Below are 18426 nucleotides of genomic sequence, written 5' to 3'. Positions count from 1 at the left end.
AGCGTGGAGGAGCTTCAATAATTACCTGGACCAACAGTAGGTAAAAATAATTTTAATGTCACTATCTAGCAGGCCCAGATCAGTTTACTCACTGCTTTGATGGGTTGGCTTTGATCGGCTTTCCCCTTAATGCCTTTACCACCTTTGGATTCCTTTTCCACTGCTACAAACAGGAAGCAGAAATAATAGATTGCATAGGCTCCATTACATAACACAACATTGTGACTTTCAGATTATCTGCATTTCTGTGTGGCTAAAGAACTTTTCTTGAAGTTAAACCCCTCTAAAAATGTTTCTCACTCCTGCTATTACAGCCAGAATTAATTATCCAAAAACTCTTGTCAAGTGTAATATGTTAAACCACACCTACAATAATAACTACAAAAGATTCAAGAGTTTTATTGTCAAACCGCAAATCGGGAAGAGACGCTGGGCTTCGCTGGGTGAATGTGTCGCCATCACGTCATTTTCAGTTCTTTATTAACACAAATTAGGCTAAATTTGTATCAAAATATGCTAGGTATAACAAAAACAAAGACGTTCTATGTAAAAATGTATGCTCAGAAGCAGCTGTGGGCACCCGTCCATGTAGTCAGCATGGTACAATCTTGATCACATGACATTTTCATATCATTCGACTGCGGGGGTGATAGTCGAATCAGACTCTTCTGAATCAAATCGTCAAATAGTCGATTATTCTCAGACACCCTTAGGGATCACTGACTACTTGTGTGGAATGTGGGAGGAAACTGGAGTACCAGGAGAAAACCCTCGCACACACTGGTAGAACATGTAAACACCACACAGAGATTAGTTACTAGTTACTTTCCCCCCAAAAGTAATTGAATTGGTAATGGAATTTCTGCATACATGTAATTAGTTACCGAGGGAAAGTACATCACACCATTACTTCCAACACTTGTTACAGTTGACAAAAGTTTCAGGTTGTAGCTTTTCATCTATAGGATATTATGAGTGTACACACTTATACTGTATACTTATACTGTATGTCCTTGTTCATTTGTTCAAATGCAATGTAATTTTTTGTTGCAAACAATTCAAATTTTAAAATAGTTAAAAATGTTCATGTCTGCAACAGTGAAATATGTATTTTAGCTGAAAGGACTGATGCCTCTTGAAATTTAAACTTTTACAACCCTCTGAAATAAAACCCACTAAGACTAAAGAGGAATATCATTAATGGTAATTTTTTCTTCTTAAGAGGCAGCATACTGGAGTGAGCTTCTCTTTTAAATCAATCCCTCTTAGGTCCCTTGGCAATAAGCGTTTATACAGTATTAGTGCATGTCTGGGGTTCCAATACCTTTGGTTGTCTCTTCTCTTTGCATACGATTGTGGAGCAGCTGTAGTGAGAAGTCTCGTGACACAGAGCTTATAAGGTTTCCCTGAAGGACAGACAAAGCCTCCAATGGCAACTCCATCAACTTCCAGTCAGCTAGCAACACCACAAACTCTCCTGGTTGAGGTGATGTGTTTTCTGGAAAGATGCACATGAACACAGTGTAATCTGGTGGCCTCAATTAAGAAAGAAAGCCAAACATCTCACTAGGTTCCAAATATAACAATCAACTTTCCAGGAATTTTCAATAGTAAAAGAGATGAATAGGTTCATTGTTATTTCTTGACTGTGCTCAGTGAGTGTTTGTATTAAAGGTCCCAATTATGCACATTAGTCTTTTGGGCTTTTGTTTCTCTTTTGAGAAACTCAAATGATCAGTTTTAAAGTTCCAGGTTTTCACGAAGTCATAAACAAAATACCTCCATCCTTTTTCACTTAGTGAAAAAGCAGGCTTTTCTCCACATCTGAAAATAAAGTTTGGACCTCTACCAACTATTTGTCAACTACTACCGTGGAGACTGTAAGTATTGTCATTTTGTGTTTTTTCCCAGTGAATATACTAACCTAGCACATAGTCTGTTAAAATGTCACTGGAATATTAGCACTGTAGCTCACATAGCTATGCTAATAAAACTGTGGAAACTGTCACGAATCAGCTAACGGGCAGCTTTGTGGGGATTAACCAAAGCCAATTCCCTTGGAAGTACAAGGTCTGGTGCTACCAGTTCACTCCCTACAGGAGGGTGATGCGGCAGCTGGAAATGAGTTAGATCTCCACATGCACTGCGAGTAAGATGGATAAAGCCAGTTCAATTATCTGAAAGTGGTTGGGGCTGCCATGGTGCCTCTCCGAACTAGGCCTCTTCGGGAAGAACATACTACAACTGCAGGCAGGGCTACATGCAACAGAAGATCAGGCTGGTTCTTGAGCTGAGAGAGTACACTGTTAGTAAGGAAGGCCAAGATTCTTTCAGGCCAGAAGTGGAATGCTCAACCCAAAATTAAATGAGCGGTCAGTAGGCTGCAACATCAGGAGATTGTTGGGAGAGTCCAGAAAGGAAGAGCAGGACAAAAATGGGGAAAGACGCCTTGCTTCTGGTACAAAGCCAGGTCCAGGAGGATGGAGATGGTGGTGGCAGAGGTGATGAGGATGGAGGAATTCTATAAGGTTCAAGGCAAACAAGGAACCTGGACAACTTGAGGGGGAGTTGTCAACATCAGTTGGTCAGAACAGTGGAAGATTCCACAGGCAAGGCTTGGCTTCCCCATCCATGCCACCTAGGACACACGTCCCTGTTCCCTGTTCGGGAACAAAGAAGGCTGTTCCTGCAAAGCCCACAATGCAAGCTTTGTGCTCTCAAGGGCACTATAAATGGCACCACGACCAGATCCTGACGAAGCTAACCTAGGTGCTGGAGAGGTGTCGACAAGACAACAAAAAGTCACCGCCGGCAGAGAACCACATCATCCAGTTGACAGAAATGCCCAGCAGGACATTCCAGTCACTGGTATTTTTACTACTATTATGGAATAATAACATAAAATGGGACCTTTAAGTCACAATCGCAGGAAGAATTGATCTAAGGTATATGACATAATTTCTTCCGAATGTGGGCTTTCATTCAACCTTATAACAAGGCCTTGGGATAGTAATTTTAAGGCCTCATTGTACCTTTGGCTGATGGTACTTTTTCTTCCATTGTGCTTTGGATCTCTTCAGAGATTGGTTCAGATGACTCTTGGGAACTGTCAGGAAAGAGACAAATGAGGATCATCATATCTTCGCAACCATATACATCGGCCACAGTTACCTACACCTGCACCATCTTATGAACCAATACAAGATCAATCACTGTTGCACAAATCAATAAATATGGAATGTGTTTGTAGGACACGGGCCTATACGAATTAAAATCTAATATTAAACATAGTGTTAAATGAATACTTTTCTGATGGTGCCTTAATATTATCTGTGGCAGATTATTGGCAGATATTTTATTCATTTTTCTTTACGTAAAGATCTTGAATTGGATCTCATTAGATTGGTAAGGTGTACCTAAAGTGGCCATCAAATGTGGCACAGTTTATAATACCTCAAACAAGAGAAGTCCAACTGAGTAAGGAGGGGATTCAAATATTCCTCCATTTGCTGAACAATTTCTCTGAAGTGAAGTGTCAACACGTTTTCTGCATCAGTTTTCTGAAAGCAAATGGTGAAGCAATGGTTTTATCAGAACTGAAGTTTAATGGAGGCAAACCATAAGCCTTGTGCGATAATAATATGAAGGTACAAGACAAGCAGAGACATACTGAATCAGAAATGTGATGCTCTTCAGGGTCTTCTTCACCTCTTCCCTCATATAAAAAGGCCTCCTTCAGAAGGGCATGTCTTGTCTCTTGGTCAAAGGCCCGGGTCTGCTCCTGAAGTGCAAGCAGAGCCCTTGGGCAGACAGAAACCTTGGCCACGCTAGAGCATGTCACGGAACCTGCAACAAATAGACACCCAGTCAGACATGCATGTTCATAGACGCATGCAGTACAGGACTTGTAATTGGTCCCTGTGAGCATTTTCAATGCTTGCTCCTGCCGATGGTATCCTATAATCTCCTTTTTTTCCCAGTCTCATTGTTTATTCCTCACTTTACTCTGTTTCATGATATGGGTACTGTTCTGATCAAATTATACAAGAGGCTAGACATATATTTTTTCCTTTTCTATGATTGCTATTTAAACACTAGTTCTGTAAAAGGTCATGTGACGAGGTAAAACAATATGCTAATTCCATGTGATGAGTTATGCAAGCTGGCCTTTTGTGCAAGGTATGATGCAGTGGTGGTTTAAAGGAAAACTACCCTTTTTTGGGAATGTTGCCCATCAGCTACAATTCCTATGTGAAACAAGAACACACGTCTTTCCCTTTTCTGTGCCTTCCAGATAGCCGACTCGTGCTGGCAGTTTTTCACTAACAATGCAGTGAATGGAAATTCACCTACTCTGTCTATAAAACCCTCTGAAAAACATCTAAAAACTAGGGATCAGCCAGATACTCGTTTTAGACCAGTATCCGTTACGGATAAGTATGAAACAAGTACTGCTCATCATTATCCGTAATGAATGTATCGTGATTAATTAAAATCTTCATTGAGTAACTACTTATGTATTCACTGTTCACGCTCTGTGATTGGCCAATCACACACAGCGACCGCCCCTCCCTAGACAGACTCCCTACAGCCAGGGAGAGGAGAACGCGGTGCATTTGACAAGAGTTGAAAACGGCTCCTGTCTAGATGGTCACTGCCTTCACTCTGGACGGGTTTTTTTTTAGGTTTTCCTCACCTAAGTTCGTATCTAAAGTTACTTGGTAAACTTGTTTTGTTATATACACAGTGTGCTTGACAAGACAGACCTGTAAAAAGCTCATGTTGCATCGGTCACTTGCCGGTATTATTTTTTTCATTTGCTAACTTCTAATTTGGCTGGTGATATAAAGTCAGTTGGAAAACTTTGCTTGAAAACTTTGCTCACTGAACGCTGTGCTTTTGAGAAAACTACAGTGAAGAAGGCTGACAGATTATTTCCCTGTTTGCCATCACTGGATGTTTGCATGAATCACCAACTTCACACAGATCATTAAAAAATAATTAAACAATAAAGTCTTACAGCTCACTTAGACACACATACACAGTACATACATAGCTTAATAATAAATAATACACACAGCAACATCTGATCAATCCATGTCAATTTCAGACTGAAAATAATGTACCAATTTAATAAGCCCTACCCATAAACCAAACGCACTTCCGAGTTATGCCCTGCCCACTCTGAGTACAGATACGGATACAGATAACTTGGATGGGTGAACAGATATAGATACAGATAGTGATGTACTTGCTCGCCCCACTAAAAACCTCCAACAATGTTTTATATACATTCTGCAAGTGTATCGTTACAGGCACATTCATGAAAACATGTAACATGGTATTTTGGTCAATTTAAGCATTACTGGAAGTTCTTTTGTGGGCGCATTGATTTCACAGAGCGCATAGCAACTAACTACTTCCGTCATCTCATTAAAAAATTAATGGGTACGTTCAGACTTTTCAGCCAAAAAAAACTCTGGTAAGTGCCCCATGTCAATCGTGCAAACTTGTATGACCCTGCCTCTTCAGTTTTGGAATCGAGAATCGTTAGGAACCGGAATCGAAATCCGAATGGTTGAAATTCAAACGATGCCCAATCCAACCATGCAGTGGTAGAAACTTTTTTCCACCTACCTATAAAAATTTGGAAAAGACGCCCCTTGGCCAGCTGCACCAGACGAACAACTGTCCATCGAGTAAGTCACCATATTGATTCCTCATACAAAGCACATACATGAAGCACAGTGTTTGATATCACAGCTATATACACAGTCAATCTACCCCAGAAAAGTAGTTCCTCTGTGTTAGCTCCTACAAAAACAATGTGGCTACAGCTTGGTTAATATGCAGGTCACAACATGTAAATGGAGTGCTGCTGGCGGTTATAGATGTTTTTTGAGAGGGTTTTATGGGCATTAGTGAAAAACTGCCAGCATCCAGTTATCTAGACCGCACAGAAAAGGGAAAAACATGTACATTCTTGTCTCATATAAGGATTGTGGATAATGGGCAACATTCCAAAAAAAGTGCATTTTTCCTTTAAAGGAAAACAAGTTATGTGTTCTACTTCCTAACCCCTTGTCTTCATTAAATCTGAAATTAATTTCTCTCTATTAAATACATAGCACATGTAGTCAGATGTAGTCACATGAATGGTATTCCTGGGGACACCACAACCAATGAGATAGTGTGTGAGTGTTTAACAGAATTTCAGGAGTGCCAGCAGAACAAACACACTTTGTGAAGTCTTCCCTTTTTGATCTTCTGGAGCTTCCGTCGTGCTGTAAAAAGCTCCATAAAGTTCTGACCTTAAAGAAAACACAAAAATGGTACTTAAAATGGACATGCATACAAATCCAAACTTTATTGTACAATTTATTTTCTATAAATAGAGTACATTTTATGGGCAACAATACTGCTACACTTGGCAATTACGCTATAGGAAGAAAACATGGAAAAACGTATTTTTAAACGAGTTTTCTTCCATTTGCGACTACAACAGACTCCACCCTCCAGACATAACTTTCTTGTATGTGAAGGGAATTTGGATCAGGACTGTATGATTCAGTTAAGTTCTTCCACACCAAACCTATCCAACTATGCCTCTGCTTATACTGCTATGTGCTCACTTTGTATTGACATTTTTCTGTTAAGCCTGAATTTTGCAAGATGAAAATGTAGGCTGTTTTAATTTTCAGCATTGGCCTGGATATTTAAAAACATCATATGACTTATAATACTGTTAAGACAAGAGATATGTGTTCAAAATAAACTTTTTTGTCATCACTTGCGATGATAAAAGACCTCCAAATGCTAAACAAATTATTTAGTTGCATGCAAGCATTTTCTCTCATCTACCAATGGAAGTGCAACAGTTTCAAATCGGCCCTCTAGTGGCACGGCCTGAACACAGCGGCCATGCTGATATAAACTAAACAAATACTGTTCCGATAGGGACAACACTTTGATGAAAACAAGGCAGTTAGTATAAAAATGTATTTATGTACAATTTACCCGTCGTCAGAGTGCTGAAGTAAAATAATCTTCAAGTCAGGCACAAGTTCTGCAACAAGGTTCAAGTGGTTGGGATTGATGGTAAGCTGAGAGAAGGCCTGTGGATCAGATTTTTGTGGTAAGGGTATAATGTACAGCATTGATTTATGGAAAGGTCCTGTCTCTGAGAAATAAATAAGATTAACTGCAATTCTAAACAACAATACAGGATTCATGACAAAAAAATCCTATTGTACCAGTGGCGGGCAGTCAGGGTCAGCAAGGCCTTCTCTGCTGACCTAAACGCTATCAAAGGCACTGACCCACATTTGCAATTTAAATTCAATTATTTGTTCCATGAAGCTGTATAAATTTATTCCCAACAGCCTATTATCGTCATTTCGCAGCGTGTATGTATCTTGGCTGCACTTCTTCCAGTGCATGTATGTGTATGTTTATGTATATGTTTTTTTGTCTAATCAGACTTCAGCTTCTATGTGTTGCCATGTCAATCTAATCTGCCCAGGGCCTTCAGAGTTAGGAGTGCTGGCCAGACATCAGAATTTTTCCTGTCCTCTGATTTGTTGATCAGAATAAAACAAAGCAAAGTTTGAAAAGCGGAAGGTGGCGGTACAGCAGAAGAAGAAGAGTCTGTAGTGCAAAAAGATGGGACTTTTCTGGAAAACTACAGGCATTGAAAGGAGAGGTGAACCAACTCCAAAGCTACCTAGCTTGTCTTTGTTTGCTACTTCCGGACCAGGGCTGACGAGCGGTACACCTGGCTTACAGCCTCCAAGGAGCATACTCTGGTGAGTTTTTATGTTTTGTCATGTTACAGTATTAGATAAAGACTGATTCTGAACTGCTCCAGATAACGATAGTGTCGAGGTTTGGCATTGTTTACAGATGATGCAGTCAAAGAGTTTCTTGCTTTTGTAATAGTTTTTGTTTTATATTGATGGTTTGTATAGTTACGTTTTAGTGGCGGTATTAAGAGGTGGATTAGGTCACTTAAGTCCCCACTGAAGGCCCAGCCACTGTATTGTACAGCCCTTGAAGCATCATATAACTATACAAAGCATGAACAGCTCATACATACTGTTTTGTGGCACAAAAATAACTCAGGTAAAATATATTTGCAGCTCTGCTGCTGATCAGTTTTTGGTGTCCAAAGTACATTTGGAGCAGAGGGGATTACATCCCCAATATCATGTCCCACCTCAAGTGAACTTGGCTGGCTAGCTTTGACAGAATCCATTAATCATGAGTAGACAGGGTGGGTGGTGGGTGACCCAGTACCTTGGAGATGGCGTTCAGGGAATGTTTCACTCCTTCCAGCGTTCTAGTGGGCCTCCCCTCTTCAGAGACATAGAGTTTTTTGTGAAGGCTGAGTAGAGCTGCGAGCTGGGACACACTGGTGTCAGCACAGGCTGAACTTAAGACTTCAGCCATTACTTTAACAGTACAAGCACTCTGGGGATAAAAACACATGATGGATTAAAGGGGCCACTAGGTTATCACAGTAGGTAATGACATTCTTCAAAAGCAACAATAACAAATATTAAGATGTTTGGTGAAAATGCAAAAAAGGTCATGTAAGGAATCAATGCTATCATATACTAGTACTGTACACAGAGATGTTTTTGATGCACAGAACCTTACCTGAAACAAGGCGAGATATTGACCTGCCAGTTCATGATCTGACTGGCCATGACAATTCAGCATATTGAGAGAGGCGTTGCTTAGAATGGAGGCTGACAACTTGTGCTCAAGACACAAGGTCACAGCTTCAGACAATACGTTGCTGGCTTGGGCCAAAAGCTTCTCCGCTTTTTGTCTCTTTCGCTGCGTGACAAAAAGACACTAGGCTAGTGTAGGCAACACTCAAAATATAGTAATCCACACTATCTAATGCAGTGTAGATGTTGTGTGCTATAGCTGTGCAGTAATCCCTTGTTTATCACACTTAACTAGTGCCAGACCCGACTGTGATAAGTGAATTGCTGTGAAGAAGGATTCCTTATTTATAAGGCGCATATTTTTGTACTTAAGCATAGAAAAGCTGTTTACGACCTTCTAAGTCTTTAGAGCCCTCTCTACATTAAATAACACCCCTATAGTCACCTTTACACTGGTATTACCCAATATAGTAGACAGAAGAGATTTTTTGATGTATTTTTTGATGTATTTTTGATGTGGGTCATGACTATTCTTTCAAAGCACTTCATAACAATAGGAGTGAGTGCTATAGGGCGATAGTCATTCAAGCAGGTCACGTTGCTCTTCTTGGGTACGGGCACTATGGTGGTGGACTTAAAGCAGGTCGGTACAGATGCTTGTGCAAGCGACAGGTTAAATATGTCAGCAAGCACATCAGCTAGCTCTGATGAGCAAACCCGAAGTGCACGTCCTGAGATGTTGTCTGGGCCAGCAGCTTTGCGTTTTATTTACAAAGCACATCTCCACTCAGTGTGTTCATTTGTCATTAAATACAAGCGCCATGTTTGAGTAGAACACTTATAAAAATACTAAGAGGTGAAGCAAATATTCTTCGGTGAACTACTCAACATCAGCTGGTGAGCTACTGCTAGCATACGAGCCACCTGTTGGAGACCCTTGTGATAGCGTCACTGTCTAAAGCTGGACACACTACGTGGTTCAGGTGCCATATATGTATCTATATCTATATATCTATATACAGTATATATATATATTCATACAATATATATATTGTTTTCAAGTTAAAAAAAAAAAGCCATTTTTAAGGTGTGGTGTCTTTTATTTTGTAGTGGCGCACTACAATTACATGTAGCGGAAACCCTGTACTGTTTGTGTCTAATGTACGACATAGCACGTGTGATGCGTATTGTACCCGCATGGGCTTGCATGGTCACCAAAAGCCTTTTGCACGAAAAAGCCATTTGCATTTGTCATTATTTTCAATTCTGATCTTTAAAACTGTAATGTAATTGTCCTGCATGATATAACATATAGAATAGATGGTTCCCACTTTATTCTTCATGTGGTTTGAAGTGTGCATCAGATGTCAAAGCTGAGATTTTCATTATGAGAACTAGGACGGATGTCCAGATAATGACCTCTGGGGGGATTTGACTTTGGATGTGAACATCAGTAAGATCACAGATTAGAGATGAGGCAGGAGTGTCAGGGTCACTTGTCAGTAGGTATGTACCTGCTGCTCAGCGCTTTTGGCAGAGGTCATCTTTAACTCTTCACTGCTTAAAGTGCTGTCTTTCTCGGAATTATTTTCCTCCGTGTCATTCGGGTCACTCAAACATTCCTGCTGCAGAGGATGGTTTCAAGATCAAATAAAAATGATATGCATAATGATATGCAAAAACACGAATACCCCGTCGTATATGACGAAATGACATTCATCTCTCTTTAAACATGATTGCTGAGCTTCTCACCATGTGAGTGTCAACGGCCCCATTCCAAATACAGTATTGTGTTTGTCTCTTTTGAGTTTTGGCAATGGGGTATTTTCTACCTGAATGTCTCTGTCCCAGAGAGAAGACAGATAAACAGGATCCTCCTGCACAGCCAGCAGTCTCAGGGTCTTTCCCATCAAAGTCAAGCAGTGAGCTCTCACCTCCATGCTGTCTACGGAAGAAGAGCTCACTGCAGCCAGCTGGCCCAAAGCCATCTGACCCAATGTGCTGCTCACATTCATCCACTCCTGCACAGGACACAAATAAGAACTTCTGGTCTAGAGAATATATGGAGTTAAAGCAATGTACTTACTCTCGTAGTTTATCAGGACCTGTATAAACAAAACTGAAACTAATATCACAAGTTCAAAAGAGGGATGTAAAATGGAAGGAAAGATCTTGTGTTGCTATTAGTTTTCCTAGCAGCCATCCTTATTGTTCCTATTATCCACTTTGAAGACGGAAGGTGAGGCAGATGGAAGGGGAGGCAATAAAACCCTAATTAGAAAAGAATGATTGCCACATTTAACCTGCAATATTTTTGGACAAAGGCTAAACTAGATCACCTCTCAGTAATTGTACTATTCATTACGTGTGATTGAAGTAGAGATGAAAGTCTAAATTTGTTCCCACTCACATCTTTTAAGATTGAATGAACAATTTACTATTGAGAAGGCCTTACCTGTCTTTTTAAATGCTTGTCTCAGTGTTTACACAAAACTACAGAACAGATGTCCATGAAACTTTGTAGATAGCAGCAAACAATTAATCGATGATAAATAGATTATCCAATTAATCGACAGCTATTTTGCTAATCGGTTGTTTATTTTATTTAAAAATGTAAATATCCTCTGATTTCAGCCTTTTAAATGCGAATATATTTTTTAACTTCCTTCGTCATCCATGAAAGCAGACCGATTACCTTTGCGTTTTAAGAAAAACAAGATTTTCACACACATCAGCTTTGACACTTTGTGAAAAGAGTGATCGACGTTGTTGCTTCTTTTTTAATGTGTTGTGGACCAAACCACTGACTGTTTTGTATTTGGCTCATACTGATTTGGTCCATCCAGGTCTGAACCGATTAACTGAACAAAAGACCTTCAGATTAATCGACTAAGATAAAATCTTTAGACGTTTTCTCTCATTGTTGCTTGTTGTTGAAGTGGAAACTGTAAATGGTGCAGTCTTATTCACACACTGCCACATATCTAACACACAATACCAATCCCTTACTGCATATAACTTTGCAGAGCTGCTTGCAACAAGGAGTAACTCATTATTATTTTGGGAGTGGGAGGCCTATATAAAGGTGAGGCTCCAGCTAAGAAAGAAAAAAAGTTAATTTTGGTGAAGATCAACAGTGTGATTCCTGGAATTCACTGCGTAAACTTAAATGTATGGAGGATTGGGGTATATCGTTTGGTGTTGGGACATCTGCAAGCTTTTTCATCTTTCTTTTTTTGGGCGTCGGATAGAACGAGTTTACAGTTTTAACCGCTCAAGCTTGACAACATGGCACACACCTCATAGCGGCGTAGCAAGTGAATAACGCATTCATGGACATCCAGTCATTACAAGATTATTTTTTTTGCTCAGGCAAAGCCCCGCGACCCACTGTAAAAAGCTCTGCGACCCACTTTTGGGTCATGACGCACCAGTTGAGAATCAATGATCTAGCGGTTATGTTCTGCTTTCTTTCACTAGAATCTGTTGCTGGTGACAATTTGTAAAAGTGATGTCTCATTCCAATGTTTTGATTCTGACTGTAACAGAAGATGGTTTTTATAGAGTTCATGCCAGATCAAACCTGTTCAATGGAGTTGGGTTCAGGTATACTGCGCATAAAATCCTCAATTGCTATCTCAGCAATGGTCTTGTCCTTGGCCAGGCCTCGGTTTATCAATTCTTCACATTGCTCCTCCAGTATTGCCAAGCAAACATCTACCAGGGTGAGGCGCAGGCGCAGCAGTGTCCAAGTGGGTGACAATAGAACTCCAGAACCCTGTCAAAAGAAAGGTCATAAATCAATTGAGAGATACACACTTTGTATTCCGTAGATATAAATGTCCACATGCCTGTAAAATGCCATGTTTTTTTGAAGGTGATCTGCGCTTTTTGCTGGAGTTACATCGGGGGCCGAGTAATTGAGACAAGAAAAAATTATATTTTTGACACACAGCGCAACCCCCAACCTCCAACCTCCAAAAAAACATTTGTCAGCAAAGCACAAAGACGTAAATGTAAAAATGTTGTTTTTTTTAACAATGGTTACATGTATGCTCTACATTTCACTTGTATTCCATCCATCCGTCTTCTACCGCTTATCCGAGATCGGGTCGCGGGGACAGCAGCCTAAGCAGGGAGGCCCAGATTTTCCTCTCCCCGGCCACTTCGTCCAGCTCCTCCCAGCGGATCCCGAGGTGTTCCCAGGCCAGTTGGGAGACATAGTCTCTCCAACGTGTCCTGGGTTTTCCCCGAGGCCTTCTACCGGTTGGACTTGCCCTGACACCTCCCCAGGGAGGCGTCCGGGAGCCATCCTGACCAGATGCCTAAGCCACCTCATCTGGCTCCTCTCAATGCGGAGGAGTAGCGGTTCTACTCCGAGTCTCTCCCGAATGACGGCGCTTCTCACCTTATCTCTAAAGAGAAAACTCATTTCGGCCGCTTGTACCCGCGATCTTGTCCTTTGGGTTGCTATCACTTGTATTATCACATTAAATTATTACCAACTGTGAATGAGTTGTGTTTTCTGTGGAAAAAACTATTTCGGAAAAAAAACAAAAACAATTTGTCTTTGGGATTGCCTCTGCGGCCCCTTGCTGGTCTTCCCAAGGGGGAGGGCTCTGTGGGCCCGGTGGCTTTCTGGCGGTGGGGGCTCGGCCTGACTGTGTGGGGCGGAGCTCGCTGGGTGATGGGAGCGAGTTCCTTTCCTTTCATGCATTCTCAGTGACAATTACACGCTCACACATTTGCGCACCTTTATATACATGAAGACTTGCACACATACAGAGATACCTGCACACACGTACATATGCACGCTCACAGTACATACGTACTTCCACACATTACCCACTGACTTAACTAGGGTGTTATTATGTTGTTGGTTTTGTTACAGTGACGGAAATATGACTATAGTTTTTACAATGATGCGCATTACAGTTATTGTCATTCTGATCACTATCATAGTTAATCATTTCATTACTACTATTACTATTATTATGTATGACTGTTTCAATGCTATTATCATTGTGGTTGTTGATATTATTTTGTCCTTTCCGTCAGGGTCTTTATAGCCGTCACAGACATTTGCTGATGTAGTCCTGTTTGTTTCTGTTGTTTTGTTATTGTTGTCACAATTGTTGTTGTTGCTGTTTTGTTGTTGTTCTCTCTTTTTTGTCCCCCTCTTATCCCTGCACTCCCCTCTCTGTTTTATTTTGTCTTCCTCTCTATCCCCTCCTGCTCCGATCCGGCTGCTCCAAATTTGCATAACAACGAAACATCAAAGTCAAATAAATCCTGTAAAACAGGGGAAGTGTATCTCACACTTTTCCCTGGCAGAGCAAATCTGTTGAGCACGTAAGGGCATTTAGATCAATAATACTATCTGCCCTAATGGCTGTACAGGACAAAAAAAAAACACAACAAAAACAATTAGTTTTTTAACCAAAAATCAGAATTTGTAGGGTGATGAATGCTGACTTGTGAATGTGCTGGGATCCACTGTACAAGCAAATTATTAGAGAACAAATCCTGTCGCACATCCTCTAGTATTTATATGTTGCTGTGTTCAGAATAAACCAATCACATTTACACTTAAGTAGCAGGAAATTTTCCACTAATCTAGTAAAATTATATTTATTTAGATATTTACTCAGATGCATCTAGAAGCAAAACCTATGATGAACGTATAAATCCATTTAAAATTGCAAAAAAAAAAGTAAAATTTATGGAACTGTTGAGCGATATTAGTCAGAAGAAGGGAACTTCTAAGGTATTGGCTGTGTAATGGCACACGATGAAGACATCATCGTCATCAGGAAGTGTGGAAAGTATGGTACAACAGATACCAAAAAGATAAGCTTAGCTGCAGTCACCGCCCAACATATTGCCATGCCAAATATACCAATATTTTCAGCCAAAGATGCCAATGTTTTTGGCCATGGCTGTATAAATGATGCTGATTTGGTTGTATTCCATACATGCATGACCAAAACACTGGCATCTTTGGCCAAAAACACTGGCATTTTTGGCATACTAATATTTTTGGCCATCACTATATATGGTGTTGAAAGATGAATGCCTTTTCTTTTCAGAAACACGATTACAACTAAGTTGGGAGACTCTGTGGGTTTCAGACATTTGGCCATTCCAAAAGGTATGTGAAGTTCAAAAATATCACAGCACAGGGATATAAGAGCACCAAACCCACAGTAAAGCATAGGTGCTTAGGAATCCCACTTGTTGTAGGGTTACACTGTGGATATTTCATCGCCAGTAACAGGGCTGACACATACACAACCATTCACAGTCACATTCACAACAATTTGGTCTTCTTGATGTAACATACATGTTCTTGGAGGGCCATTGGTAGTGTAGTGGTTCACTACACTGGTTCACACTACTATCACGCAGCTGGCCCTGGCTAATTAACTCGGCCAATTCCATCAGTTACCATGTCACTACTGATCAGTACAAAGTACCCTGTCTCTCAACCTCAGACACCTAGGATAGGCTCCAGGTCTACCGTGACCCTCTGAGTAAGAAAACATGCCATAGAAAATTGATGAATGTTTCATGTTTTTTGGACTGTGGGAGGAATAAAATTGCCTAACAAAATTACATTTTTAAGGTGTGCACGCTTCACATAACCAGATTTTAGTGATTTGTTTCATTGTTCTTTTCCAAGCTGTTTGAATTAATTTTCATATGAAATGTGGACAAGTTGTGCTACATAAGAAACAGTTGTCATATCAAAAAGCTTTACTACACTGTGTAACTAAATATATTAAGTTAAAGGAACGTTGCCAGGTCACAAATGGGAAAGAATCTAACTTCAACAAGTTGAGATTTGTGTGAAGGCAGACTGGCTGGCTTCAATGCAGCACTGATTACTGTGGCCACTAAAGGATGAAGGCCAAGACCGACTAAGGCAGTAGCACCATCTGCTGCGCGCACACTGTTACCGTCATGTGTCTCAGGCAGCTGAGTCCACACTGACAGAGGATGTAATCAAAAACTCAATTCTACTCAGACCTGCAGCAGGTGCAAGGGTTGTTCATTCAATCTGCTTTTATGATTCTATTAACATGTAAATCAAAGAAGCAGCCAATGTTCTGCTTGGCCATCTCTGCCTCTCAAGCCCTTGCGCATCTTCATAAATCTTATATAGTGTTGGCAAAATAATTTGATTCTGTCATGTATCTGGTGTTGACAAGTTACATCGAAGAAAGCTTTCATATCTGTTTGTTTGAGGATGTTTGTGATCTGTGATACAAAGAGAAACATATGCATTTGTTTAGGTCAAACATCACTTTGATGCGTTGAGACACAACAGGAATCAATAATCTATTGACTACTTTACGCAGCTTATTGGTGAGGCAGTCAAAAAACAGCCTCTCTGTTAGTCCCTCTCTCAATTGAACCAAAACTTGTATACAAAGTAATTACCAAATGTAAAAGAGAAATTGATTATTCAAGACTTAACATAAATTCAAATTAACTTGTGTGTGAAATGTGTTTACCTACCTCCTCTTCCAGCTGGAGCAGGGCCTGAGCATTCAAAACCACCCGTTCTTGCTCAGAGATAGCTGAATACATGCAGGAGAGTCCATCAATCAGGAAGCGTTGCTTTTCCTTGTTGTCTGTCGCTTTGTTTGCCAGGAATCTTCAGAAGGTTGATGTTTTTTTCCAGGGGAACACAAACGTGTGAAAGGGTGAGAAAGCTTGATCAGCAAATCAGTTATAGGCAAACCACTAACAAAACCTTTACTTGGACTTTTGTGCATTATTTATTTGAAAGCTTACAATCGGGGAAATAATTGTTTGATCCTTGATTTTTGTAGTCTAACTTGAGATGCTCAATATAATCGTCCCTTGTAATACTGTGGTTCAATCATCGCTCCCTTGCTATGTTGTGGTCTTTCAGAAATTAATTAATTAATGATCACTGTTTCACGTTAAACTATGGTCTATTATCAGTCAAAATATAATCAAATACCCGGTGATATGTAGTATTTTGGTCACTCGGCAGCAGCCATGACACAAAACATTGAGACCTCACCTTACATCACATTACATAGCGCATGAAGTCATTCAGTCAGCTACGGCATGTCCGACATGACAAAGTGAAAAAAAAGTTCTCCTCCTATCCTGTGTGGAAGTGGTAAGTTTTTTTCCTTCTTAAGTTAAGAAGAAATAAATGTGAGGATAACTGGTTAGCTCCTTATCTTGAGACTGTAGCTCGCTAGCTTGCTAGCTAGCTACCGGCTGTCTCAAGTACCTGCAGCACAAGAGTACTGTAAAAACTGAACAATATGAGTGTAAATGTGACTACGGGGTGGTGACAGACTGATCACAGACTACTTCTCCAATATCAATGCAGTCCAAAGAACCAGGAAGAAATGGTAAAGAGAGGAAGTTGCCATTACAAACACATTGTTTCTGTTACTGTGGTGCCACTGGATTCGCTTCCCCCAAAAACACTGGGCAAAATAAGGCAAATGCTCTAAGATGCAATACAAGTTAGAGTGAAAGTGCCAAAACACTGCGGGTGACTCCGAGTGATTCTTCCTGAGGTGTGAGATTAGATTACAGGTACTGCAGGAAGACGCCTTACTCCTCGCTCACATAAGCAGCGCTTTGTCATGTTCCGCATGACAGGTTAGACTTTTGTTTCCTGTTTTGTGCTCTTAATTTGTTTTTCTGGTTCCTGTTTGGTACACACTACTTGGAACACTATACAACAAAACAATATCTACATTTTGTTGAAAGACAGGAGGAAGTGCGCAGGTATACACCATTCATCTTTATTACTTTCTATGCTATAGTTAAGTATTTGCTAATAATTTGGGTTTGTTAGCCTCCTAATCTGTCTAGAGGACTCTCAGTGGCCATGCAATCAAAATGTGGAGCAACTTTACCCATACTAACCTCAGACCATGTGTGCACTCTTCATTGCTCCTTGCAGCATGGTCTTTGTAGTTGAGTTGAGTGAAAACTCTTGCACACTGTCTGAGCGTCTCGCAAGCAGTTATCACCGTTTGGATGTCCTCCGTGCAACATGCATCTCCAGAACGATTGTCAAAAATGGAATGTATACACTCAGTAGCACCCCTGGAACACAGCAGAAATGACATGGTGAGATTTATGATTAGCTCATGGTTCAGCACAACCACCCCCCTTAAATGACGGGCATATAGATGTAACCCATTTTGCAATGTACAAATGGGAATTAGCAAGCTTATTTGAATGGCACCTAAATGGCCTGTATTCAGGCTGAATACAGGCCTGCCAACCTTGGAGAAATTCTATGAGTACCCCTGGCATGCGTCTGATTTCATTGCCCTCGTGTATTGCTATGGTTTAAGTGAGGATTATGCTTTTGCGGAGTCACTATGCCCTTCCAACACTGTCTTGATTTGTTTATACTGGGGTGTCCAAAGGGGTGTGTTGTATCCGGAAAAAACAAAAGGATGTGGAAGGCCTATTATTAGTTATTAGTATCAATATTTCAGCATTTTAATCGTTTTGTTATGCCTTTTGCCTGATTTTTACTATTCTTGCTTGTTTTTTTGGTTTAATTTTATTTCTACAATGTGCCGTATAGGTCAATACAAAATGGGCCACAAATGGCCCCTGGCCCACTTGGACACCCTTCCTTTATAGCTCTTCGTCAGGGTTGAGCGTGTGATGTGACATCAGCTCTTGAAAGCAACCACAACTCTGGTCGACTATTTAGCTTGTTAGCTTCCTTTGT

At 40.5% G+C, this 18426-nt stretch overlaps 1 protein-coding gene across 1 annotated transcript in view; it reads right to left on the bottom strand.

Moving 5' to 3' along the window:
* LOC129194300 (cilia- and flagella-associated protein 46) overlaps positions 1-18426 on the bottom strand; it is a 79266-nt gene that overhangs the window by 11461 nt on the left and 49379 nt on the right. Inside the window, exons 38-51 of the mRNA XM_054799434.1 lie at positions 17601-17783; positions 16197-16335; positions 12259-12453; positions 10508-10696; positions 10190-10300; positions 8659-8841; positions 8296-8469; positions 7018-7115; positions 6241-6311; positions 3671-3846; positions 3454-3560; positions 3033-3106; positions 1325-1498; positions 93-163 (exon numbers count right to left, since the gene is read on the bottom strand). Coding sequence (XP_054655409.1) covers positions 93-163; positions 1325-1498; positions 3033-3106; positions 3454-3560; positions 3671-3846; positions 6241-6311; positions 7018-7115; positions 8296-8469; positions 8659-8841; positions 10190-10300; positions 10508-10696; positions 12259-12453; positions 16197-16335; positions 17601-17783 — 1945 coding nt within the window. The remainder of the gene's footprint in view (positions 1-92; positions 164-1324; positions 1499-3032; positions 3107-3453; positions 3561-3670; positions 3847-6240; positions 6312-7017; positions 7116-8295; positions 8470-8658; positions 8842-10189; positions 10301-10507; positions 10697-12258; positions 12454-16196; positions 16336-17600; positions 17784-18426) is intronic.

The sequence above is a fragment of the Dunckerocampus dactyliophorus genome, chromosome 14 (assembly GCF_027744805.1).
Source record: "Dunckerocampus dactyliophorus isolate RoL2022-P2 chromosome 14, RoL_Ddac_1.1, whole genome shotgun sequence".
Taxonomy (NCBI): domain Eukaryota; kingdom Metazoa; phylum Chordata; class Actinopteri; order Syngnathiformes; family Syngnathidae; genus Dunckerocampus; species Dunckerocampus dactyliophorus.
This window is presented reverse-complemented; position numbering and strand designations above follow the sequence as displayed.